Here is a 26,346-nt window from a genome sequence, read left to right as displayed (position 1 = left end):
GTGTTTATCGCACTTGAATCGCACTTGAAGCTGACAAAAAAAAAAAAAAACACATGTGAAAGTACGAACCTATAGTGATGTGAATATATGCGAACCCAAAAATGTACCTTTCAAAAGTATACATGTACAACGATAGCTGAAAGGGCAGAAGAAACTTTCACAGAAAGTTTATTCTTGAATAAAATGAAGAGATTAATGCGTAAAGCACGGTGCGAACTTCGACGAGGAATTTGTTTTGACAGTCAATCACGGTACTGCTCGCTTCCACCTCAAACATCGCAAACAGCGCCGTCTGTAGTTCTGGACTATCATTGATATAGACGACTGGTGAGCAAAATGGCGGCATCTAGGCTTCAGTCTCCCCACTTTGCTTTGAGTCGCTGTCGGGAACCTGGCCTGGGATCCGCGGCAACCGCTTGACCTCGTGCTCGGGACCCTTCACGACCTCGCCCACGGGCTGCAGGCTTGCGACACTGTTCGTGGCTGACGAGTTTTCCGCGGTGGCCGTCGACCCTTCTCTGGAACTGGCGTCCAAGGCAACCCTTTTCTTCCGCTTCGGTCGCCATTGGCAGACGGCGCTATCGTTGACCTCGCCGTAGTCGTTTCGTGCGATCAACCAATAGGTGGTCATTAGGCCTTTTCCCTTGGAGGAGGAAGGGAGAGAGAGAGGGGGGAGCATTGGAGAAAAGGGGATATATTAGTGAGAGAAACACATCGAGAATTTCGGGGAGAATGAGAAAGACCACCATAGAAAGAGGCGGAATGTAAGAATACTTCACGTATTATAAAGAGGCATTCCATTTTAGGCTCTATTCCAAACACAGAGAAACACACTAACACATACACAGTCTGGATAGACTGTATAATATTTTGTTTTGTATAAACTGTCTTTGATTCATTTCTTTCATGATTGTTTGTTTTGTTTTATTGATATATTCGTTACCTTACCGCTGTATATTTTTTCTATTTTTCTATGAGGGGTCAACGACTTTGATACAAACCGAGATTTTAGAGTTTTCCTCAATTTCCACTGTAATTATCAACTTGTACTATGTCTTCTCACTAAATGTTTTTTTTATCGTTCATGAAAGAATACTGTATTTCCTTTTTTTATTATTGTTATTTTGCATATTATTTTTCATGACATGGCTGTATTTAGATGCATTTTTGTTGTCTAGGAGTTTAAGTATTTTCATTTCTTGTCGTGGAAATTAAGTCTTTTCAATTCAATTCAATTCAATTCTATTCAATTCAATTCAATTCAGTATACTATGCTGCCGCTGGCGTTGATACACACAGTAAGATCATACTGCCAGCATGCATGGAAGATTTCCGATCAGAATATAAAGTATAAAAATATTATTGGATTCTGCATCTTCGGAATGTTACAAAGCAATGGAACTGATAGAAGCTATACTAAACATTGCACATTATAATTATTAGTTATAGCGATGCCATTCTGACACGATTCCTTCACTTTTCCCAGATTTACCAACTTTTCTTCTTCTTTTTTTTTAGTGACATCATAGGGAAATATTTGAATCCTCCCTATCAAATCGTTGTTGTGTTGTTTGTCTAAGCAATTCTGAATTTAAAAAAAATGGAGTGGATAGTGACAGAATTTGGGGTATACAGATACCACAAACATGATTTATGTGATAATTCTGCGCACATTAAGCCATAGCGGGAGATGTGATTTGCGTGTTGACGTTGACGTTATAATCTGCTCAGCCGCTTTGCATATTTAGCTGTTTGAGACCTGTATCACTATTCAGTGAAAAGAGAACACTTTAGAATATTATTCGATGATTTTTAAGAAACTTTTTAAAGAATTTTGTAAAGGATTTCCTTTATTGATAAAAGAAGAATTAATTTTAACTTCGTGTGGAATCACACTATAGGTCAGATTGACTTTTATTATCATCTAAAAATCACATCTGATAATACAAGGCATGCGGCATAACCAGTCCATTTTTTCTGTGACGTCTACTGAAGCAGAGAGGGGTGTGCAGGGGAAGGTTCTATCTATCTCCAAGCTGAGTAGAAGGATTAAAGTCAAAGGAACAGACTTTATAAGAAGAATGATTAAAATTAGACAAAAAAGTGGAGAGTTTATTGATCATTGTTTCCCTTTCAATTGTTTATGGTTTATCTATTTAGGCCCTACATAAACTTTAATTTCGAACAAAATCACTGACGGTCAATGGCAACAATATACGATGCACTTCCAATCTTATTGTCTCACAAAATGTCTCATCGGTTGCAACTGACTAACAAATTGCCCTACATCGACGTAAATAAGCATCGATGTAGGGCAATTGGTTAATTAGTTGCAATAAAAACAACTCCACCGAACAAATTTATAAATTTGAATGTCTCATTGGTTTGTACAAAATTTAGCTCAGTTTTTTAGTTAATATTGTCGTCTATTGGTGTGTTTTGTTTACCCTTATATATAATCAGAATCGTTCTTCGCATCATATTATTGTGGTCTTGTCATAACCTCACAAAGATGATTTCGAGGTCGATACGGGTAGCGATTGATTAATCATTGAAAAAAAATATTGTGATCATGTATTGGTATTCAGACCGATGGGAGAATTGTGGCTTAATGACAACATCTCTTCTTCCGAATCGCTTAAACTTGATAAAAATAATGGAACTGTATATACCTGTTTCTTTTATGCAATGACTAGTTATATAAGACGAACATTCGAGTAGATTAAAAGTGTTTCTGCTTGTCATTCTTATCTTGTGTCTGATTTTAGATTTCAATGACATTTTTATTATTTTGTTCATCTGGTATCACTTTATCACTTAAAAGTCAATATGAAAATGATACGGTTGGTAATTTCTCTTTAAAAGTAGGGTAGACGTGTGGGCGCTAGACTGATCTGAAAGAATTACTTCAATGTCTCGACTCTTCCCCGGGGGCAAATCGAGAAAGAGGATGGCATTCTGAAGCAGTCAACTTAGCAAAGACCAATTAATCGATCATCATCAAAATTTCAAGAACATAGTCATGGAGCGAAGGCAATTTAGCGGTATGGTTACGTGTGAACGTGCTTGCATGTGAAACAATAAAAAAAAAAAAAAGAAGAAGAGAAAATGGTGTAGTACACGGAATATCTATCGATGAGGAAAACCTCGTGTGATATGCAGAGTTTGTCATGATAAATTCATGCTGTAGACATTAACAAAGAGATGAATTTTGTAAAATACGAGGAATTTTCCGTCTCAAATTCGTCTTATCCTTCTTCTTTTAAAGTTAACTCGCAGCTGGCAAGGTGGCAATGGGGATTCAGTGTGCTGTTCATTCAAGTGTCAAAAGCGGTTATATCGGACTTGACAAGCCTTGTGGCTGAAATGGTATCCCCTGCGACATCAACCAGGATCAAAAAATGACATGTATCAACCACGTGATTTTTTTTTTTTTTTTTGAGCCGCGGCTGTAGGAGCCATATGATTGAGTTTACTGCGCTTGTTCTCAGTCCCCTTTCGCATGGAAAACATTGGGTTTTTACCATGTATTTATTAAGTATTAATTCATCGTTTAATTATTGATCTGTCTGGTTCTTTGCGACCTGGAGTCGCACAACCAACAAAGGAAGTCTTTAGACATTATCTGTAGGAGTCGGTAAGCATTATCAAAAGTAATAACGGACGTAGTAAATAACTTTTTGATATTCCTGAATAAACTCGTAACCGAGCTTCCGCCCGACAGCAAGTGTTGGTCTAATCCTTATAGCATGCAGCGGGGTACTGCGTAATTATTCAAATTCAATTCAATTCAATTCAATTCAATTTATTCATTTCATAAAATCACATATAAAATATTTACATAAATGTGTGAGTCAAAGGAGGAAATCACGCAAAAGCCCAGGGCTTGGAAATGGAGATTCCCTTTACAATATAGTTTAAAATCACAGTTTTGAATGAAACATATATATATATATCAAAATAGAACTTAGATTAGAGACCGTTACAAAATCAACAATATTTTATGATGGAAACAGGAAACAGGAAACAAAACAACGACTGAACTAAAACAATATATTACAATACAATACAATACAATACAAACATGCAGGGTATTTGTCAAAGGTTTGTATGGGAATTGCACAATTTTCATCATTCATTCATATATAATAAACAATCAGTACAGATTAAGAAAAAGCTGCTTATATTGAGTCATAAAAAGATTCAATGTGTTAGCAGTTTTCAGTTTCATGCTTAACATATTCCACAATTTAGCCCCTTTGTACTTTATTGAGTTGGATTGACTAATTTTCAGACGATAAAATGGTGAAACATAACATTGTTTCAAGAAATCAAGAAATTCTTCCGTCGAGATGTTTTGTAAAACACTGATCAATTCAGTTGTTATTTACGTCGATGTAGGGCAATTTGTCAATCAGTTGCTATGAAAACATCGCGACGGAAGAATTTCATGAATTTGAATAATTACGCAGTACCCGCTGCATGCTATGAGGATTAGAACCAACACTTGCTGTCGGGCGGAAGCTCGGTGGTCTAGTGGAGATGACGCCTATCCGGAGATCAGGAGGTCGTAGGTCCAAATCCTGCTCGAGTATGTACGCCCATGATGTTTTTATCATGGCTACTACTAAAATACTGATTAATTTAGTGCTTATTTACGTCGATGTAGGGCAATTTGTCTATTACTATGAAAACATTTCAACGGAAGAATTGCATGAATTTGAAACTCGTTACCAGCTGCAAAAGTCATAGAAAATGCAAAATCCATAGATTGTTAGAGTTCGGGGGGGGGGGGGGAGGCTTGGAAGTTCAAAGGCTATTGAGGGCGCCCTGTGATGTACTCTCTCTATCCCTGTACAAAATATCTTGATACCCATGTTATCATAGTAAGGCCTACAAACATCATTGATGACATTGTCAGATTCATATCTGGAAAATTGGCATAATAAGCACGCTTCAACATGAGCTATAGTTGATAGTTATACACTTTTAAAAAAACTGCATCAATGATCAAAACAGCAGTGGTAATAGTGGTATTATAGGAAGTATAACGGATATATGGATAATCATCCAACTGAGATTTTGCTGCCCAAGGAAGCACTGCAAATTGAAATTCAACATACACTGACATAGCCGACCTGAAATATGATAAATGCTATTCGCACTATCCAAAAGGATGACCTGACGCATTGTAGCACATATATGTTTGCATACAACCATGTGAGCGTATTATTTTGTAGCTAAATGTAGCTAAATAGACTGATAAATGGACAAACATGCAGAGAGACATACAGACAGAAAGATAAAATCATATCTATCTACACACACACATACACACACACACATGTATATATATATATATATATATATATATATATATATATATAGCGAAAACTTTGAGCAAAGTTTTCGCTATTTATTATTACAATTGTTTCGGGTCAGTTTTTCCTTCCTTGTTTCAATATATATATATATATATATATATATATATATATATATATATATATATATATATAATATACATATACATATATATATATATATATATGTATATATATATATATATATATATATATATATATTGTAGGTACAATTCTAAGTATTATTATATATCATTCTGTGGGGTTTTTTGTGGATATTTTGTGTAATGTTATATCGTCTATATCACTTCAGTCAATTTTCATTACAACATCATTTGTTACCCCAAGGTTCCACAATTATGTTCTTTTCAATTTTACTTTGTTTTGATTATGTAACCTTATTCTCTGTTACCAATGAAAGTGAAATCTTTATGTTCTTTTCGGAAAATGAAATAAAGTTTGAATTGAATTGATTGAATTGAATTGAATTTTTTATCACATGAATATATATTATATATACACGTGTATATATCATAATATCTATATATATGATATTATATGTATAGAGATATATGTACTTTACAACACTTATATATATATACATATATATATATATATATATATATATATATATATATATATATATATATATATATATATATATATATATATATATTATATGAAATACAGAATATATAAGAAAGAAAGACAAGGGGGGAGGGAGACATAGAAGGGGAGAGAGAGAAATATATGCGCATAATTTCACCTTGAACTACTTACTCCATGAAGCGTGCCTATTAAGTAGTTCACCTCATTGCAAGAGACTTAGCGCTTGCAATGGGGGAAGTCGGCGAATGTTTGTTATCTCACGATTCAGATTGCCTTCGGTTTTTCGGTACACTAACCTTGATTTGGACCTCCCCGCGCTTCTCCAATACGTAGGTCTCATCCGACGAGAGGGCCTGGTAAGTGGTCTCACTTATGTGAATCTTATTGGCTGTAAGCCGATTATGATGAGAGAGAGAGAGAGAGAGAAGGAGAGGATTAAACCATCTCCAGGTCCTTAATCAATGTGAGCTATTACACCCCTAAACGCATTATCATATACATAAGGCGTAAACAAAAAGTACGCCAGAGATAAAATACAATTCTTGTTTAGTAAATGTAGAATCTATCCCCATATTTTTCTCATCCACTCTTTTAATTTTCTCACCTTCCTTTCTCTTTGTACATAATACACAAAAAATTATATCTATGTAAAATTCTAGCTATGTATTCATGTATAGTAATGTATATCAATCATATTGATAATAAATACTAACTTGTTTCTTGATATACGATCCATTTTTTTATGTTAATGATTAAATCTATTACATCTGACACATTTGTTCCATCTTTTTTTCTCCCTCCAGGAAGATTATCCCTACAACAGTTTTCGAAGCGTTATGTTTTATTTTACTTTCAGAGGCAAAAAAAAAAATGATATAAGTTGATGATCATGTTGGAATACACATTTAGATGCTATAGAGGAGCAGAAAGATTATGTGCACGTTTTGTGGCCCTGACACGGTATATTTCAAGCAGCAAGCTCACGAACTTGACTAGACTTTAACTTTGCGATTTGATATCGGAGCTTGGCCTATCGATGATATCGATATTTAACTTTGACCATTAACAGATTAATGACCGTTTGCTATTAACGACGGGCTACTTACGGAGTCCATTGGATTCCATCCTGGACGCAGTGTTGACCGTATCGCCAAAGAGACAGTATCGCGGCATCTTTATACCAACCACGCCTGCTACACACGGGCCTGCATCAGAGAAGCAGGAAAAAAAGTAATCCACATATCCATATATTTCCAAGTTCTCTCGATGACCCAGTATAACTTGTTACTGTGAGGATACAACGGCGCCTAACTTCGATCCAGGTAATTACTATATGTTGAATTGTTACCACCCCTTTATCATTCTATCCCTTCTCTTTATTGCTCGCAGTTTTGTTCATTTCATCTTGTTCATTTTCTTTCATTTATTTTCATTTCCAACAAAGAAATTCGTCCCATCGTAAACACAACGTAATATTATGAACGCACATTATTTCACAAGATTATTCAAATCAGATCGTAAATTGTTATGTAATGTACCAAACTTCAGACAAAGTTTTCGAGAATTTATTAGCGTTGTATTAGATAATGGGTAATTTAGTGGGCAGTTGGAAATGGAGGTGATTGCTCAAAAGGGCAGCTTGTTCATTGCAGTCCCCTCAAAAAACAACAACAACAACAACATCACAAGTGTACGAAAGCGACCCTTTCTGCTCAGAAAAAAAAAAAAAAGTGAGAACAAGATTTTGTTTTTCCCCTGTAATTGTCATGCTTGTGCTCATCTGTACATTGAGGTGTACTTCTGCATCATTCCGTGAGAACATAATTGATTATCATATTACATTATCTGTTATCATTAATATCAAAACTTGTGATATCGACACTTATAGATATTATCAATGGATATATAGGCTGATGACGGGAAAAAAGAAAGAGAGAGAGAGAGAGACAAATGGGGAGAAAGGGAAACAGAAAGTTACGAAACAAAGAGACACATGATGTTTTAACAAAGACTTGATCCACGATGCTAGAAAGAGAGCATAATATGGAAAATTTGAGAATGAAAGATAGCTGCAACATTTCTTCTTCTTTTTTTTTTTTCATTGAACAGGACGTCAGACTCGCTTCGTTTCCGTAATAACCCAAAGCAGATATTGCAAAGACTATGGAGCTAGTAATACAACGATGGGAGAAAAGAATAGCCAACGACATGCTGAGTTTGCCAACCTGTCGAGCAAGTTAAGATCTCTCGTTTGCGAATTTGCAAATTTCTTATGCTATTTGATTAGACACGCGCGCACACATTCACGCACACATACGCACACACACAAAGGCACACGCGCACACTCACACACCCACATACAATAATATAAATTATTTTCTTTGGCCTAACAGTACCCAAACATCGCATCAGGATGATTATAATTCGTACACAGCGGTATACCAGATCACTAATTTTCATAATCTTGTCCCCATGGGGCACGTACATCGCTCAAATTTTCTTCTGTTAATAATGTTAATTGGGTTGATGAGCACTCTGACGCGAACAGCACACAATGCATTGCTGTATAGAGGAAATAAAATTTTTCATACGTCTATAAGATATAGACACGTTTTTCTTCAGCAGCTACAAAACAAGAAAAAAATAATAATTTTGTACGAGCGGGAACTGATAATCGGAAAGCTGGTGTTTAATTGAGAAAAGTTGCATTAATACGTTTTCATTCCCTCTGCTGAAATGCCTGACCACGCTTTTTATGTGATTAGCGACATAATTTTGATCCTTTACTGAGACATAAGGCCGCCTTTTCCCTCTCACCTTTTCCCTACGGTCTTGATGTTATTAAAGCTACAAATCAGTCATCTGAACTACGAAAAGATGAGAAATACAGCACATTCTTGCTCTCTGGCAGTATTTTGCACAGTGGAATCACGTCCATACCTAATTCGACCTCGTTGTTGTCGTTTTTTGTGGATTTTTAGTGTATTTGGGTAGGCATTTTTTCTGTAAATTAATTCCTTTATTAAGTTTCCAACAAATCAAATTAGTCACATATATCTATAGATAAAACAAAAAAGATGTAAGAAAAACTGACAACCCTATGTATCGCTTTTTGAATAATGTTTAATGATCCCCAACAAAAATCTGTAGACATACATGTATATATATCATAACATTACTTCTGTAAAATGAACATAATTTGTATCGTTGGAAGGGTTATGGCTTCGACCAGCCTTTTTGCTATTGCTGGTTCTGTTCTTAACAACCATTATGTTCTTTAACTTTGACTATTTTGTGTTTCTCAATGATGTTATTGTCTGTTAAAGGACAAGTTCACTTTCATTAACATAAGGATTAAGAGAATGCAGCAATATTTGTAGAATACATCAGTGAAAGTTTGAAGAAAATTGGACAATCGATGCAAAAGTTATGAATTTTTAAAACTTTTGTGTTGGAACCGCTGGATGAGGAGACTACTAAGCTCGTGATGTCATAATATGAGTACAGCAGTATAAAAAATGTAAAGAAAATTCAACATATTTTCACTTTTTTCGCATAATAAAAGAGCATTTGACTTGCCTCTTTCTAAAGGCAACGAGAATAATATTACCCATAACATATGTCAGTATCGAGTCAACTGAATGTGTACTTTTTTTCAAAAGATGAAATTTTTGTGAAATTCTCTTTATATTTTCCTTATATTGTTGTACGCATGTGACATCATACACTGCAGTAGTCTTCTCATCCAGCGGTGACTGCACAAAACTTCAAAAATTCATAACTTTTGAACGGATTGTCCGATTTTCCTCAAACTTTCACTGATGTGTTTCACTAATATTGCTACATTCTCTCAATCCTATGTTAATGAAGGTGAACTTGTCCTTTGATAGATGAATCTCATTTAATTCCATTACATATGCATTGAACGTTTACATAATGATTAAAAAGTACCGGATACATTTGGATTAGTCTAATTTATGTGAAAATCATATTCCAATTGAAATAATCTTTTGAAATCTACAGAAAAGCAAATATTGGTTGGGGTAGCTATAGGTCCCCATGAAAGAAGTTGACACAAACATATATGCGCGCCCACACAGGCATACACACTTCACGCAGGTAACTACACCTGGACAAGCCGTCCACACACCAACCCACAACGGAGAAATTTGTATGAAAAAGAAAATACAAAATGCAAAAACAAAAACAAAAACAAAACGAAACAAAGTAGAACAAAAAAAAAAACCCGACAAAACCGTCGTAAAGATAGCACTGAGTATGTGATAATATAAATACTAGCTCGCAGCTAGAAAAACTCGAAAACTAGGAAAGTGAGAAAAGGACCGGCTCGCTTATGTTTGAATGTGTAAATTTCGGGAGCTTATTGTAATTCAGTTACTGATCTAATCATAGGTGAAAATGTTTCGCGATATGCGTACTTTAGTTGCTAGAATGGTACATGTACATCTTATTTAGTCTCGTTGAATACCTTCTTCAAATAAAGATTCTGCGCCATCAGACATTTCAAATGTACATGTACTTATTATTTGCATCAAGGCTCCTAAATTCATTAAGGTCAACTCTTGATTGTCATGCATTTGGCTGTAGTTGTCTGTTGTGAATACGTCATCCAGCATGGAATGGTGATGGAATTCAAATCTTATACTTGAACCGTCGGAATTTCGTGGTAGAAATGTATCTGAAGATCCACCTTCTGGTATCATTATTAATGAAATAATACATCAAAGACATTAGACGTGTTTATATTGTTTAAAAGAAATTAGAAATGCAAGGTTCTACACGCAAGCATATTATAGTTTCTGATATTTGGTCAATCAATTTTCATGATAACGTATTTGTTACCCCAAGGTTCCACAATTATATCTTCTCAATTTACTTTGTTTTGATTATGCAACCTTATTCTCTGTTACCGAAGAAAGTGAAATGTTTGTGTTCTTTTCGAAAAAAAAAAAGTTTGAATTGAATTGAATTGAATTGATATTGTGTAAAGCGAAATTGTGATATAAATAAACGATTTGTTGCCTACACTATTAAAGTGAAAGTGAGTGTTTACCAAACTCAACAATTCCTAGAGATATTTTTATCAGTTTTTAGGCTGAAATAAACAATCCAGAGAACACTTCAAAATGATGGTAATAATTTGTCAACGTATGATATTGTTGATAGTTCAACTATATATTGTGGGGGCGCTGTGGCATAGTGGATAAGACTCCCGACTCCTGATCCGAGGACCCGGGTTCGAAACCCGTCCAGTGCTTACATCCTTGGACAAGATGTGTTTATCCACAATGTCCCTCTCGACCCAGGTGTATAAATGGGTACCTGGCACCGTTAAAGGTAGGGAATCCCATTTGCATGCCTTGAATGAAGAGTTGTATAAATAGTGGTATGTTGAAGAGAGTATCATTTTAGAAACTCCCATGAAGTATTGAAAGTGGAAGGTAACATTTAATACCTTTTTATTGCCCGTTAGATTTTGAATTGAATTTTTTTCGGGGCTCACCGTAAATTCCAGTACATTACTAGGCTACCTTTGCAGACCCATGCACTGCATGTGTGTCCATCATGTAGATTTTGTGAAGAAAGTTCATCAAAACTTACAAACATTTCTATATACATTCTTGCCACACACTCTATATGTTATTACATAAGCTCTTATACTTTTAGATTTGTGTTTATAGATAAAAAAATACAGAAGACTGCAACAAAAAGGCTTAAGTGTGGCTGACACACAGAACTACTGAGTAGTTGAGTTTTGTGCATTATTCAAATTGTAGATAACTGTTGACTTCCAAATTTCTCAGCAGTGGCCTAAACAAGTCCCCTGAGGCTCATATTTAATGTTTTGCTGCATTTTGGGAGGTCTGTAAAAGGTATCCCCTACCTTTTAGGTAATAATAATGGCAGGGCCCTCTGGTAGAGCAGTTGCAACACTGAAGAGGCTACCCTGGATAAATGAGACCTTATTATTATTATTGTTGCTGTTGTTATTATTATTATTATCATTATTATTATTATTATTATTGTTATTATTATTATCAATATTACCATAAATCGACAATTGATAATGTTCCACACTATTGAATGCTCGAGTGAGTTTTTGTTTTCATGCATTTCAGCATTTTTCATTCAACTCTGCCACCGAAGTTGCTGTTAAATTTGAGATACAACAACGTTAAAAGTGTTTAAAAGTGACCTCCCTCCCTCCCCCCCCCCCCTATCTCTTTCTCCTGCTCCTTTCCTTACCATCTGTATTTTCTTACAAAGCTCCAGTCTTCTTTTAGGACTCCATCCCACAAGTTCCTATGCGTACAATTTTTGAGAAGAGACTCATATACTTTACCCCCCGCGCTTAGACGGGAAATGTAAAGAAAAAAACCTTCGAAAATGTGGGTCTTGTGATATGTAATGTCTCGCTTTTTTTATGTTTTATTTTTTCCGGGAGAGAGAGAGAGAGAGAGAGAGAGGGGGGGGGGGGGACTGCACCCCCAAGTCCCCCGGTCCTCCCCCCCCCCCCCCAAAAAAAAAAAAAAAAAAAAAAAATCTTTTGTTACGAACAATGCGTGCCAGAGATTTCTACCCAGAATATTAACAGATAACCTATGACGCAAGAATGGAAAAATAAAACACTGTGAGTGAAAGAAGTCACAATAACAAGCGACCGACTTGCAGCGCTTTTACTTATCTAATGACCAACGCTGTTTCAACAAAGAATAATCCTAATGACCGTAAATGGATATGTCCTTTGGACAATTATATAACGAATAAACATTTCGCTTAGTTACCACACGCGAATGATTTTTCTAGGCTTTGTAATGTCTTGTTTTTGTTCTCTTTTACTTTTCATTTACCAATCAGAAATGGTGGGCATGATGCAAGAAAAAAACAAACCAACAAAAAAGGGCAGGAGATATTTTGCTGTAATCTAACACCAACAACATAAAGTAATGAGATAAGGCCTTGTCAAATCTTGTGCTTATGAAAACACCTTGAGCAATATGTTGAGATTGATGTACTGTTACCATAGACTTTGAATCTGAGTCGTAATGATACATGGAAAATCAGGGTTGAGAGCTTTAATCTGGATCAGTCTGTAAAGTTGGAGAAGAGTCCCAAATGATGACTACAAAATGTGTCGCACCCTCTCTCCCTCTCTCTTGCTTGTTCTCTTTCTTTCTAACTTCCGTCCTTGTCTCTGTTATGTAAACCTTAACATCCACGCATGCGTGAATCTCGGAATATATAACCAAGAACTATGCATTCCGGAATTCAACAAAAATGAATAAGTGAATGGACGCCTGATTTGAATAGTATTTTTCATAAACAACAAAAACGGCAAAACAGAATGATCATAATTACACTGGCACGAAAAAAGGGTAATTTTCGTTCATGCACCAACATCTACGCATGTAGTGGTTTGTCACGTAAGATCCCCATCAAAACCTAATCGTAGTCGGAAGGTACCGGAATTGGACATCTTGCCCTTACATGAACACATATTTAAGGAGTAAATTGATACTTCTTTCTTTCTTTTTTTTTCCTTAATTGCTCCAGACAAAACGTAACAGTACCAGAAGGCATGATATCGTAACGAAAAGGGAGACAACTTGTGATGTAAATTTGTGTAAATTGGGAGGATGCGCATCGATACATTCACTTGCCATGCGTCGGAAAGGGGAGTTGTCAATGAATGGCCGATAGGAGGCGCATGCTGGCATACACAACCAAATTATAGGGCTCACACGGGTAAATAATTCCCCATAGAGACGTGTGTTAAAATTCAAATTTCAAAAAATTTTGTAAAATAGCTGGGAGAAATGAGGTGTTTCATCTTCACTAACCTGAATAAGTGAGATATTACCTTTCATTCATCAGATTTCCAGGGTGGGTTGTTCTGCTCTAATTCTGTCCAGGGGTCCGCAAAGCCAGACTACGAGTTCTTGTCACTCAAAAAATCACCTATTTTCCGTACACGTACCCAATGAAATATAGTCCCCTCAAATTCCATCAGAAAAGCTTTCATCTTCCAACCAAAATGCAGTTTGTAGAGGAATTCATACTCAATATCTACAGCTATTCAGTTTTTTGCCAAACTACATCATTGATTTTTAATTAATTTTTTTCTTCATTTATTTTGGTATCTTTGGTACGAATTTGTGAAGGGGTCTGGGACAGTCCATTTTATTTACAGGTGTGAGCCCTATAGTGGAGGTCATATTTCTTATTTGACTTTTAAACATCATAAATGTGTTTTTTTATGATATTTGCCCCTACATCATATGAGAAATTACACTTTCAAGGATTATAAAGCTTCTCAAAGGGACACTTTTAGAAAATCATGCCCTTTAGGGTTTTTTTTAAATAAATCTTGCAGTTTTGATCAGTTCTTCATAAGATGAATACATAGATCCAGGCAGTTATCCTTGATTGTGGGGGTGTCATCATCACCTTATAGCCTACAAAGCACTTGATAAGACTTTGTTTTGTCAAACAGACTAACTTTATGTATTTTGAGCTGTTTCAGTGGTAGCCAAAACAAAGAAATACATTAAAATAACACAGTCATTCAAAGTTGTGTGATACTGATGACTGACAGCTACGTATTAAGATCTAGTGACAAGAGCATAATATCAAGAAATGAAATTGTAGCAAGGCAGAGTTGGGGAGGGGGGGGAGTAGAGGAGAGAGGTAGAGAGAGGGGGTAGGGAGGGGAAGGGGAGGGAGGAAGAGATCTGACACAATACAAGAATAACACAGTCATTCAAAGTTGTGTGATACTGATGACTGTTATTTACTAAGATCTAGTACCACAAGAACATAATATTAAGAAAAGAAATTGTAGCAAGGGAGAGTGGGGGGGGGGAGAGTAGAGGAGAGAGGTAGAGAGAGACGGGGGGGGGGTAGGGAGTAGAAGGGGGAGGGAGGAAGAGATCTGACACAATACAAGATTCACAATACAAGAAGTCATTCAAAGTTGAGTGATACTGATGACTGCTATTTACCAAGATCTAGTACCACAAGAACATAATATTAAGAAAAGAAATTGTAGCAAGATAGAGTTGGGGGGGGGGGGGGAGTAGAGGAGAGAGGTAGAGGGAGGGGGGAGGAGTAGGGAGGAGAAGGGGGAGGGAGGAAGATAGATCTGACACAATACAAGATCAACATAAACCAGCAGAGCTTGTATGGGATGAATACTTCCCATAGACTTGCATGTATTGCGTGCATTCTCTATAGTGGAGGTCATATTTCTTATTTGACTTTTAAACATCATAAATGTGTTTTTTTATGATATTTGCCCCTACATCATATGAGAAATTACACTTTCAAGGATTATAAAGCTTCTCAAAGGGACACTTTTAGAAAATCATGCCCTTTAGGGTTTTTTTTAAATAAATCTTGCAGTTTTGATCAGTTCTTCATAAGATGAATACATAGATCCAGGCAGTTATCCTTGATTGTGGGGGTGTCATCATCACCTTATAGCCTACAAAGCACTTGATAAGACTTTGTTTTGTCAAACAGACTAACTTTATGTATTTTGAGCTGTTTCAGTGGTAGCCAAAACAAAGAAATACATTAAAATAACACAGTCATTCAAAGTTGTGTGATACTGATGACTGACAGCTACGTATTAAGATCTAGTGACAAGAGCATAATATCAAGAAATGAAATTGTAGCAAGGCAGAGTTGGGGAGGGGGGGGGGGAGTAGAGGAGAGAGGTAGAGAGAGGGGGTAGGGAGGGGAAGGGGAGGGAGGAAGAGATCTGACACAATACAAGAATAACACAGTCATTCAAAGTTGTGTGATACTGATGACTGTTATTTACTAAGATCTAGTACCACAAGAACATAATATTAAGAAAAGAAATTGTAGCAAGGGAGAGTGGGGGGGGGGGAGAGTAGAGGAGAGAGGTAGAGAGAGACGGGGGGGGGGGTAGGGAGTAGAAGGGGGAGGGAGGAAGAGATCTGACACAATACAAGATTCACAATACAAGAAGTCATTCAAAGTTGAGTGATACTGATGACTGCTATTTACCAAGATCTAGTACCACAAGAACATAATATTAAGAAAAGAAATTGTAGCAAGATAGAGTTGGGGGGGGGGGAGTAGAGGAGAGAGGTAGAGGGAGGGGGGAGGAGTAGGGAGGAGAAGGGGGAGGGAGGAAGATAGATCTGACACAATACAAGATCAACATAAACCAGCAGAGCTTGTATGGGATGAATACTTCCCATAGACTTGCATGTATTGCGTGCATTCTCTATAGTGGAGGTCATATTTCTTATTTGACTTTTAAACATCATAAATGTGTTTTTTTATGATATTTGCCCCTACATCATATGAGAAATTACACTTTCAAGGATTATAAAGCTTCTCAAAGGGACACTTTTAGAAAATCATGCCCTTTAGGGTTTTTTTTAAATAAATCTTGCAGTTTTGATCAGTTCTTCATAAGATGAATACATAGATCCAGGCAGTTATCCTTGATTGTGGGGGTGTCATCATCACCTTATAGCCTACAAAGCACTTGATAAGACTTTGTTTTGTCAAACAGACTAACTTTATGTATTTTGAGCTCTTTCAGTGGTAGCCAAAACAAAGAAATACATTAAAATAACACAGTCATTCAAAGTTGTGTGATACTGATGACTGACAGCTACGTATTAAGATCTAGTGACAAGAGCATAATATCAAGAAATGAAATTGTAGCAAGGCAGAGTTGGGGAGGGGGGGTAGAGGAGAGAGGTAGAGAGAGGGGGTAGGGAGGGGAAGGGGAGGGAGGAAGAGATCTGACACAATACAAGAATAACACAGTCATTCAAAGTTGTGTGATACTGATGACTGTTATTTACTAAGATCTAGTACCACAAGAACATAATATTAAGAAAAGAAATTGTAGCAAGGGAGAGTGGGGGGGGGGGAGAGTAGAGGAGAGAGGTAGAGAGAGACGGGGGGGGGGGGTAGGGAGTAGAAGGGGGAGGGAGGAAGAGATCTGACACAATACAAGATTCACAATACAAGAAGTCATTCAAAGTTGAGTGATACTGATGACTGCTATTTACCAAGATCTAGTACCACAAGAACATAATATTAAGAAAAGAAATTGTAGCAAGATAGAGTTGGGGGGGGGGGGGGAGTAGAGGAGAGAGGTAGAGGGAGGGGGGAGGAGTAGGGAGGAGAAGGGGGAGGGAGGAAGATAGATCTGACACAATACAAGATCAACATAAACCAGCAGAGCTTGTATGGGATGAATACTTCCCATAGACTTGCATGTATTGCGTGCATTCTCTATAGGGCTCACACGGGTAAATAATTCCCCATAGAGACGTGTGTTAAAATTCAAATTTCAAAAAATTTTGTAAAATAGCTGGGAGAAATGAGGTGTTTCATCTTCACTAACCTGAATAAGTGAGATATTACCTTTCATTCATCAGATTTCCAGGGTGGGTTGTTCTGCTCTAATTCTGTCCAGGGGTCCGCAAAGCCAGACTACGAGTTCTTGTCACTCAAAAAATCACCTATTTTCCGTACACGTACCCAATGAAATATAGTCCCCTCAAATTCCATCAGAAAAGCTTTCATCTTCCAACCAAAATGCAGTTTGTAGAGGAATTCATACTCAATATCTACAGCTATTCAGTTTTTTGCCAAACTACATCATTGATTTTTAATTAATTTTTTTCTTCATTTATTTTGGTATCTTTGGTACGAATTTGTGAAGGGGTCTGGGACAGTCCATTTTATTTACAGGTGTGAGCCCTATAAGGGCATGGATGGTAGTGTCGAATGTCACATAGCTACTGTTAGCATTTCTTTTCAATCGTGTGGTGATGAATTATAAAACAACTGAACCAGAGATAAAATGAGAATGAAAATGAGAATGATCATTATCTCCTTATAATATGTACATAATATTATGACGTTTCCCTATCTCTCTCTCTCTCTCTCTCTCTTTCTCTCTCTCTTTCTACATAATACGTATATGTATATATCATAAATATATGCAAGAACTAAATACATGTATACACAAGATATAACTTTCTTAAAGTGTGTATAAAAAACTCATAAGTTCTTCAACCGCTGCCGCTTTGCCAGCAAACACACACCTAAAGACATATACACGCATATTATGTATGTGTATAAGTATTTGTATGTGTGGTTATTATATTTATCTGTAATATATCTGTATCTACCTATCTATATAAGAATATATATTATGTATAATATACACATATATCTTTACAGTCTTTTGTGTTTTTGCATTCTTGTTTCATTGCACTCAGTTTAATGTAATGCCCGCATTGTTTGTCGTTTTTGCTTGCCTGCTGCCACGAGAGCTGACCTTAATTAACCTCAATCAGCCGACCATCAGACGATCGTCACCTTATTCCATTCTCGAACGACAAATGAGAATGATCGTTATCTCTTCTGTACATAACATCTTTTCGGCGGAATACAAAACAAAATGTGAGTGTGAGGATGCGTGAGTGTGTTGCAGTGTGAGATAGTGTGTGCGGTTGTGTGTATGTGCGTGAGTGTCTGTGTGTGTGTTCTTTCTATCTGTCTGTCTGCGGTAAGGTGCTTGCTTTTTTGCGTGTTTCACGATTTCCCTTGTGATTCTGTATTTGTTTACCGAGTGTCGGACTCGTGGGCCATATTTGCCTCGTGTTGGATTCATGGACCTTCTTTTGCCTAATTCCGGTCTCTTGAGCCTTGTAGTGTCGGACACATGCGCCTTTATTGCCTAGTGTCGCGCTCATGGGTCGTATGACTCGAGGGCTGTATGACCGAATGTTATAAAACGAAAGCAAAATAGAACGATAGAACCTTACAGAAACCATGTGAATTCATCCTGACATTCCTTTGACTTCTCTTGTTGGCAAGTATACATTTTCAGAGAGCCATTATCAGGCAGTGAACCTCTGACTTGGAAGGTGGTTATGCATTTTTGCTGTTATGTTCTTGCTCAGTTCGGTCAGTCGGTGAAAATACAATAGTAAAACGTGCATAGGACGTACACTATATAGTGTCAGATCACAGATTCGGAACAATGACGATGTGAACAAGAAGCTGTGATAAGCCAACCCCCACCTTTTCGTAATCGATTAGATTGGTTATAGTTACATTTCGATAACCGTAGGCTTTTTACATCTTGATAGGCTATAAGTTAAAGGTAGCGGAAACTGTTTCTAAGCCTTCTGCGTTCTCGCCAAATTTCGAATACTGAATGCTGAGACACACTGGTCATGTCTGTGATTAATTCTGATATGACGTTGATAATGATACTAATAATCCTCATAATGAGACCAATAAAGACGATAATCATCGTTATCAGCATAATTATTGATATTGGTACGTGACAGTATCATTTTCTCTATAGTTGCAGTAGTTGTGTAACAAGGGCGATAGTATGATTATCATCATAATGGAGACTGCAAAGGCAAAAATAGTGACGCGGGCTCAAAGACAATCCTGACACTGTCTGACACTAACACTGCTTATTTTTCTGCTGCTGGTCTTAACTTCCGACGTAAAATTCTACTGAGACAATCATCACTTCTGACTCGTACCTGCCAGGATCGAAATGCTGTTATTTTAAAGACGATTTATCTACAGATATTCTGAAGGCTTTTCGGTTGGTTTGTGACATCCTCACCTCCTAAATTGGCACGTGTGACGGAAAATATTCACCTTTTGAATTTATTCTTTTCCTGACTTTCATATATCAGATGAGATTTTCTTTTTACGATACCCCCACCATGATGCTTCGCTCTCTTCGTTGTTAAACAAAGTTGAGCGTAGTGTGAAATTCAACTTTAGGAGGGAAAGTTAGTTTCGTTGTTTTGAGTTTCCTTACCCGTATGAATACCTATCCTAACTTGGAGCTTCGTGGTCGGGGCGTGCGGGACGGTGACCTGTTTGACGGCGCTGCGGAGGTCGATGGCCATGGTTGCGATCTCGGTGACGTGCTTGTCGCCGTTTTTCTCCGGACACCCGCTGGCCACCATGTAGGCGTCACCTATGGTCTCGACTTTGTACACGTCGTAGACATCGATGCGGCTGTCGAAGCACGAGTAGAGGTCGTTCAGCATAGCCACCACCTGACAAAAAAAAAAAGAAAGATTTAAAGTACAAGATCCAGTCAAGACTGCTACATTAATTAATGCATTGAACCACAGCTGTTTCTCATACTGCTGCTAAGACTGTCTCTGATATCACTTGCTTTCTTTTTCCTTCCTTTCTTGGAGTTCGATAACTATATTATGTGGGGACGTGGACATGTTTAATTGACAAATCTTATGATCTTCGTTCCAGAAAGACCTGAAGAAATGTCTGGTTGCGTTTTCGATAAATAAGATGTTAGGAATATGTCTTATCATGTTTGTTGCGTGGGCGTGTGACAAAAAGTAAACTCCTCTGATGCCCATGCCGTTCATGTGAAGTTTCATTATAATGACTTCTGTACTCCTAAAGCCCGCCGCACACTATACGAGTCACGACTATACGAGTGACAGACTTTGGATCCGAAGTAAATCACAGTAGCCGAAGAATAAACTCACTTATTTATTTCAGATCCAAAGTCTGTCAGTCGTATAGACGTGAGTCGTATAGTACGCGGCGACCTTACGGCTACTTTCTCTACGACCTACGTACCTGTATTGGAGTGATATGAGCCGAGATCCTCGTGAAGCCCACGATGTCGGAGAAGAAGATGGTGACGGCGTCGAAACTCTCCGCGCACACCTGTTGACGAGCTCGAATCTGATTGGCCACCTTCCGAGGTAGGAGCTGGTAGAGCAGACTCTCCGTCGTCTTCTTCTCCTGCTTCAGCTCATTGGTCCTCTCCCTCAGGCGGTGGGCGTAGTCGTGGATCCAGCCCGTCATATTGCCCACCGCGTTGAGAACGAGTGGAAAGAAGCTGACGACGCACAGCGTAGCGACGATCTCGATAGCCAGACGCGCCCGAATCGAGTCCAACTTCGAGGCTGCAGCCTCTGACAATATCCTCAATGTGTCATCGCTGATGAGCTTGAGTTCGGTGAGAAGCTGAGTCATGGTGTCAAAATAAGTACTGAAGGTGCTATTTATTGGCGGAATGTTCGTTCTGCATGAGTTTCGAATTTCTTGTCTACTGCTATGCAAACTGCCTGAAAAAATATCCGCTAGGAAAATACTCTCGGCGACCCTACTGTCGATAGAGTCGTCCACTTCAGCTGCGAAAGCTAAAAATGAATCACTGTTCGCTTGATACGAGGCTAATGCATCCCACGTGCTTTCTGGGATATTTTCAAAATAACCGAAGCACTGTGAGGCAAGAGTCATTTCTCCTGCCAGGAACCCCCTGGCTTTCATTAAGGCAGCGTATCCCAGTGGAGTGTGCTTCGTTGGACTAATAGCCTCAAGAGCCTTTATTAAGGCTTCATAGATATTAGAGTCCAGTTCTGAGAGTACGTCGGACGCTAAGAGCTCATTCCGATAACGCAAAAGCGTGCCATGGATGTCCTCCGAAATATACAAACTTGACTCACTTGAGTTCGACAATTCGGCTTTTAAAGTCTCAAAACAAGGATCCATCAGAGCTAGATTTGTGTTGTTGTAATGCAAGGAAACCTGCTGGAATACAAGTGTAGTAAGTATTGTCGAAAACGAGACCAAAGTTGATGGTGAAGATGTAGGAGAAGATGTGGTTGTTTGATGTGCATAGTGTGTCGAGGCATCACGTGACACGGTACCTTGATCAGGTGACGAGGAAGTGTTTTGACGCATAGTTAAGTTTTGTTGCGATTCTACCAAAGATGTCGCAGGCGATGTGAAAGATCCATTCCTCTTCGCGCTGTGGATGACAGCCCGGAGATGGGCGTCCAGAGCGCCCTCTATGCTCAAGTAGTGAATAATGGGATCGATGCATTGCCAGTCGGACAGCGCCTTCCGAGTTTCCCTCCACGTAAACTCCTCATTTGTGTAATGTTGCATGTCCACGGTGGCAACCACCAATATGGCGACCAGAGAAACCGAGCACAGGAACCAGATGCGCACCGTCTGCAGGCGCTTCCCGCGCTCGGAAGCCAAGTTCTGCCGACAGGCGAAGAGCTGCGGGAGGCACCCATCCGGCTCCTCGAAGGCGAGGGTGAAGATGCTGTTCCTCCGGCTGTCGGAGACATTCGACCGCTTGGACTCCGGACGCAGCTGGACTTCCGGATTATGCATCTTGCCCTCTTACCACTGAGTAACATTGTCTGCAGAAGTATACCATTCCGTCAGCCATACGGCCGTCCTGAAATCAGAGATAAACAGCAAACTCACATAATAAAACTAGCTATTGGTTTGGGTCGAAAACCTGGTTGGCTAGATACGTATGTTACCAACTCAGGCCGACAGCTATCACATTCTAAAGGTACTGCATGACTTTGTGAAGTTGTGTAACGCTGCATCGGGATATTTTGTTGAATGAATGATCACGACGGACAACTTTCGTTCGAAGAATGAGCAACTAAAGACCAACAGTATATATAAATTCATTTCAAAAAGACAACTGTAAAGTAATCATCCTCAATGTGTTCATCTTTAAAAGTACTTCCTGTAGAACGCCCAAGAAGATTTTTTTTCTTTCTACAACTGTACAACAGGTACGGAAATATGTTTTGATTACTCAGTCAAAACTTCCCCATAGGTTATAATGTCCGAGATCTTTCGCTGTCCCAGAACGACACAGAGCAGATCTGGGACAGAATACATTATTGACTTAGCATACTATTTTAGTGGACTGACGATGTTGCTGCATACTATTATGTTACCTTACCCTGATTGGACTAGAGACTAGCCTTTGAATTTCATCACCAATCATCTATAGCACCATACTCTTTCATACCATTTCTCTTTGGCCACAGTTAAAGGGATGGTACAGTATTGGTGGAGATGAGAATTGGGCTTTTAACTTTTTGTGAGATACCAAGAAACACTTACTATATAGTACAGAATATACAGTTATGTACCATTTTAAGAAAAATTCAAAGTTTATTTGATGAAAATTGGGTTTGAAATGACTGAAACATCCAAAAACAAAGTAAAACAAAGCAATTGTAATAAAGTGTGGGTCCCACACTTTATTAGAATCACTCTTAATTGATATCTTAGCCATTTCAAAACCACTTTTCATCAAATAACATTGGATTTCTCATAGAATTACATGCTCTTTCATATTTCATATGAGGTTTCTCATTATCTCACCAAAAAATGTTAGAAACCGGAAATTAGGTCTCAACCAAAACTATACGATCCTTTTAACAAGAGGTTTATTAGGGTACTTTTGTCAATCTTTAAGTCTATCCCTGAATTTTTGTTAAGTAGAACTTGTAATATCAGTTATCATGACATTCAAAGTTGAATAGTAAAAGAAGGCATGACAAATGCTCTGAAATTAGGGACATTACATAGTATCGTCTACTTTAATGTAAAGGATAAAACAAAAGAAAAACCACATTTAAAAAAATAAAAATACCTCAGAAAGATACGATAATTGTTCAAGTATATCACGAATGAACATTGCGCCAGAGTTTTATGAACGATTAAACAAACGGGAGAAAAGACACAAATTATCACAAGAAAAATGGTATCAATGAAATACAAGATAACGGTTGTCTCCGGGTAAGTGTACAAGGCGGTTTTCACTACAGAAAGAAAGAAAAGATGTGAATCGTTAAAAGAAATCCGTCGTAGCCTTTCTACACGGAATGTTGTAGGGAAAATCATTCACTCGCCATTGCAAATAAGCTATAAAAAGCTACCTTAAAAAAGAAATCAAAGGGAAATTTTCATTCATTCATTCGTTTTCCATCTTCAACAAAACATGTAAATACGATTTCTTTTTTTTTTACAGAAGATAAGTGCGTAACTATATTGACATTACAAAGTATAAAAAGTGAAATTCATAAGTATGTATGGCATTACTGATTGTCTTCAAGAAAGTGTACGAATGAGTGTATAATGATTAATTGGATTGACACTTAACATTTCGAAATGTAATATGTATCCTAGAGAAATGTAAAAAAAAACTATTCGTGGGACTGACACTTAAACGCTTAAAGCATGTAATACGTATACTGAAGAATGCATAATGATTTTGTTGTTGTTGTTGGATTATCATCTGATAGTGCTGTCGATCACCATTTTTTTTTTTTTTTGTACTTAGCAATATGTTATAAATTCTTGTTGACTGTAAGTATTTGTAAGTATATGTTTTACCTGTTATGTCTCCAGAATAGGATCATTGACTTGGTAAATTATGTATGTTAACATTTTCTTTGTTTTGGTACCAATAAAGACATTATTACAACAAATCCAGTGCTTCAAGGTATATCTTTGAAAGGCAAGTACCTCTCGTCGGCGTATGAAAGTGATATCACTGATGCCTTTATAAACACGTGGGCTAAAGCAAGTGTACACAGAAAATACTCCTGATGCATCTACCATGGCAACCTTAAGACATTATGTATGTTGCCGTCTCCTATCGTTCGATCTCGAGCAAGACACGATACATATACGGCGTCAAGTGGATTGACTGCGATCACGCTACGCGCACACCATCAGCAGGCGAAATCTAAAGCGGAGCGTAAATCAGCTGGGAAGAAAATTGCATATGCAGACAACTCCGAGATTTCGGGAAAAGATACAACCGAGTGGACATACACATCGATCATTGCTTGGAAATGAAAACGCTATGGCATAGATACATTTTACCGTTCATTTTTCTCGGCTAGCATGACAGAGAAGGCCCTGCTCAGTTTACATTCTAATCTCCTCGTCTATTTCATTTTCATCCCCTTGGCATTAATCTTTCACCTTGACCTACTTTCTTCCTTACGCATGCCTCATTTAGAGTTTCTATAATTTCCTGTAATTCGTGTTCTCAGAGAATTTCTTAAAGGAATTACCCAAGAGTACCGAACTGAAGGAAAACGCATGCAACCGCACTTTCGAAAAATATGAGTACAAATGTATCATTTGTCATCAACATCTTACTTTATACGAACTTGTGTAGTGAATGAGAGTGCTTCGATAAAAGCCCGACTAATATCCCCCTACGCGACTTTGATGAAACTCATTGGTCGCGCGCGTTTCGCGTTCGCCATTGGAGGCCTGTCATGTCGGTGTAAACACGCTTCATCCAATAAGGCTCCGTCACACCTCCGCCGAGACCGCGCCGTGAAAGCCTATTTGTCGGGTCTTGTCGCTCGCTGATTAGATTTCGAACGGGTAGAGGTGTCTCTCGCGCGGCGTGATGACTTTCGCGCCAATGAATTAGCCTCCGTGCGCGCCCCGCAAGCCAGCACCCTCGGGCGGTGCATGACGGGATTCGCCGGGAAAGGTGTCCACTCGCAATTTCCGCAATAACATCGTCATCTTTCTGGGAACACGAGCAGAAAGGCCGGAAGGTATGCGCCAATCAAGAGGGGTATTAAAAAGGTTAAGCATCTTACGAAAGAAAGAACGGACCATTAGAGTGCATTCCAACTTGGCGATGGTGCCTGTCAAAACGCCATAGCTTATTTGCTGGGCTAAATGAAATTAAAGGAAGTCTTCTTCCACTTTTTAAATAACAACAACAAAAACTACAAAGAAATCAGTGATTTCTTCGCTATAAAGTTATCTTAACTAGAACAAAACACAGAATAATGTTCAAGTGTAGTGACGTTTATTCCCCCCCCCCCCAAAAAAAAAAAAAAATATTGCTTGATTCGATTCACTGTGTTTATGTCAACTGTCAAGTATAGAGGAATAGACAGCTGGTTGTAGTTACAGGATGATGAAAATGAGAACATTTCCCAAGCAAAAATACGTCGCTATAATCAAGCTTGTACGATTATAATTTTTGCAATTTTCTATAGATATTTTACATTTAATGTCATATGTCATAGTATGTAGGCCTACCCAAAAATACAATATATGTTATTGATATATTCATAATATGAATATGAATATGGCCTCTATTATAGGCCGACTCTGCCAGATGATATATTATAAAGTATTATGCATCAAACCGTGAAGGAGGGGTGTAAGGATTCATTTCTTTCGCCTGCTGCAACCATGATAGAACGACCAAAACAAACAAACAAACAAACAAACAAAATAAATAGACTGATCATATTCTACTGTAACTCTTCATTGTTCGGTCACAGCTATACTTGTAGAGCACTAAGATCGACCTTTTATGACATTGTATCTCAAACTCAACACAGAACACACAATGTGCTAGTCTACCCGTAGGCCTGGTCTTATGTATGAAATGTACACTATTAGGTCAAGTCGTTTGACTTTTTCTATCCTGATCCAAGGCGAAGAGGTTTAGACTACAAGCCAC

General features: G+C 37.9%; 1 protein-coding gene across 1 annotated transcript; it reads right to left on the bottom strand.

Moving 5' to 3' along the window:
* Positions 1–346: 346 nt before the first annotated feature.
* LOC140239216 (uncharacterized) lies at positions 347–22,196 on the bottom strand. Its single transcript, XM_072319097.1, has 5 exons — positions 20,643–22,196; positions 19,846–20,089; positions 7,076–7,174; positions 6,266–6,357; positions 347–643 (listed from the first exon to the last, which is right to left on the bottom strand). Exons 1-5 carry the CDS (start codon positions 22,194–22,196, stop codon positions 347–349), a joined length of 2,286 nt encoding a protein of 761 aa, XP_072175198.1.
* Between the last annotated feature and the right edge of the window lie 4,150 nt (positions 22,197–26,346).

The sequence above is a fragment of the Diadema setosum genome, chromosome 15, assembly GCF_964275005.1.
Source record: "Diadema setosum chromosome 15, eeDiaSeto1, whole genome shotgun sequence".
Lineage (NCBI taxonomy): Eukaryota > Metazoa > Echinodermata > Echinoidea > Diadematoida > Diadematidae > Diadema > Diadema setosum.
Note: the sequence above shows the minus strand (reverse complement) of the source record. Positions and strands in the feature narration are given on the sequence as shown.

Bases quoted from the DNA above. Each gene is read 5' to 3' on its own strand.
- LOC140239216 (XM_072319097.1), bottom strand. From the start codon at position 22,196: ATGCATAATCCGGAAGTCCAGCTGCGTCCGGAGTCCAAGCGGTCGAAT. The intron at 6,358-7,075 runs GTAAGTAGCCCG...ATCGGCTTACAG, and splicing joins GATGGAATCCAATGGACTCC to CCAATAAGATTCACATAAGT. The intron at 644-6,265 runs GTTAGTGTACCG...TCCTCCTCCAAG, and splicing joins GCGGGGAGGTCCAAATCAAG to GGAAAAGGCCTAATGACCAC.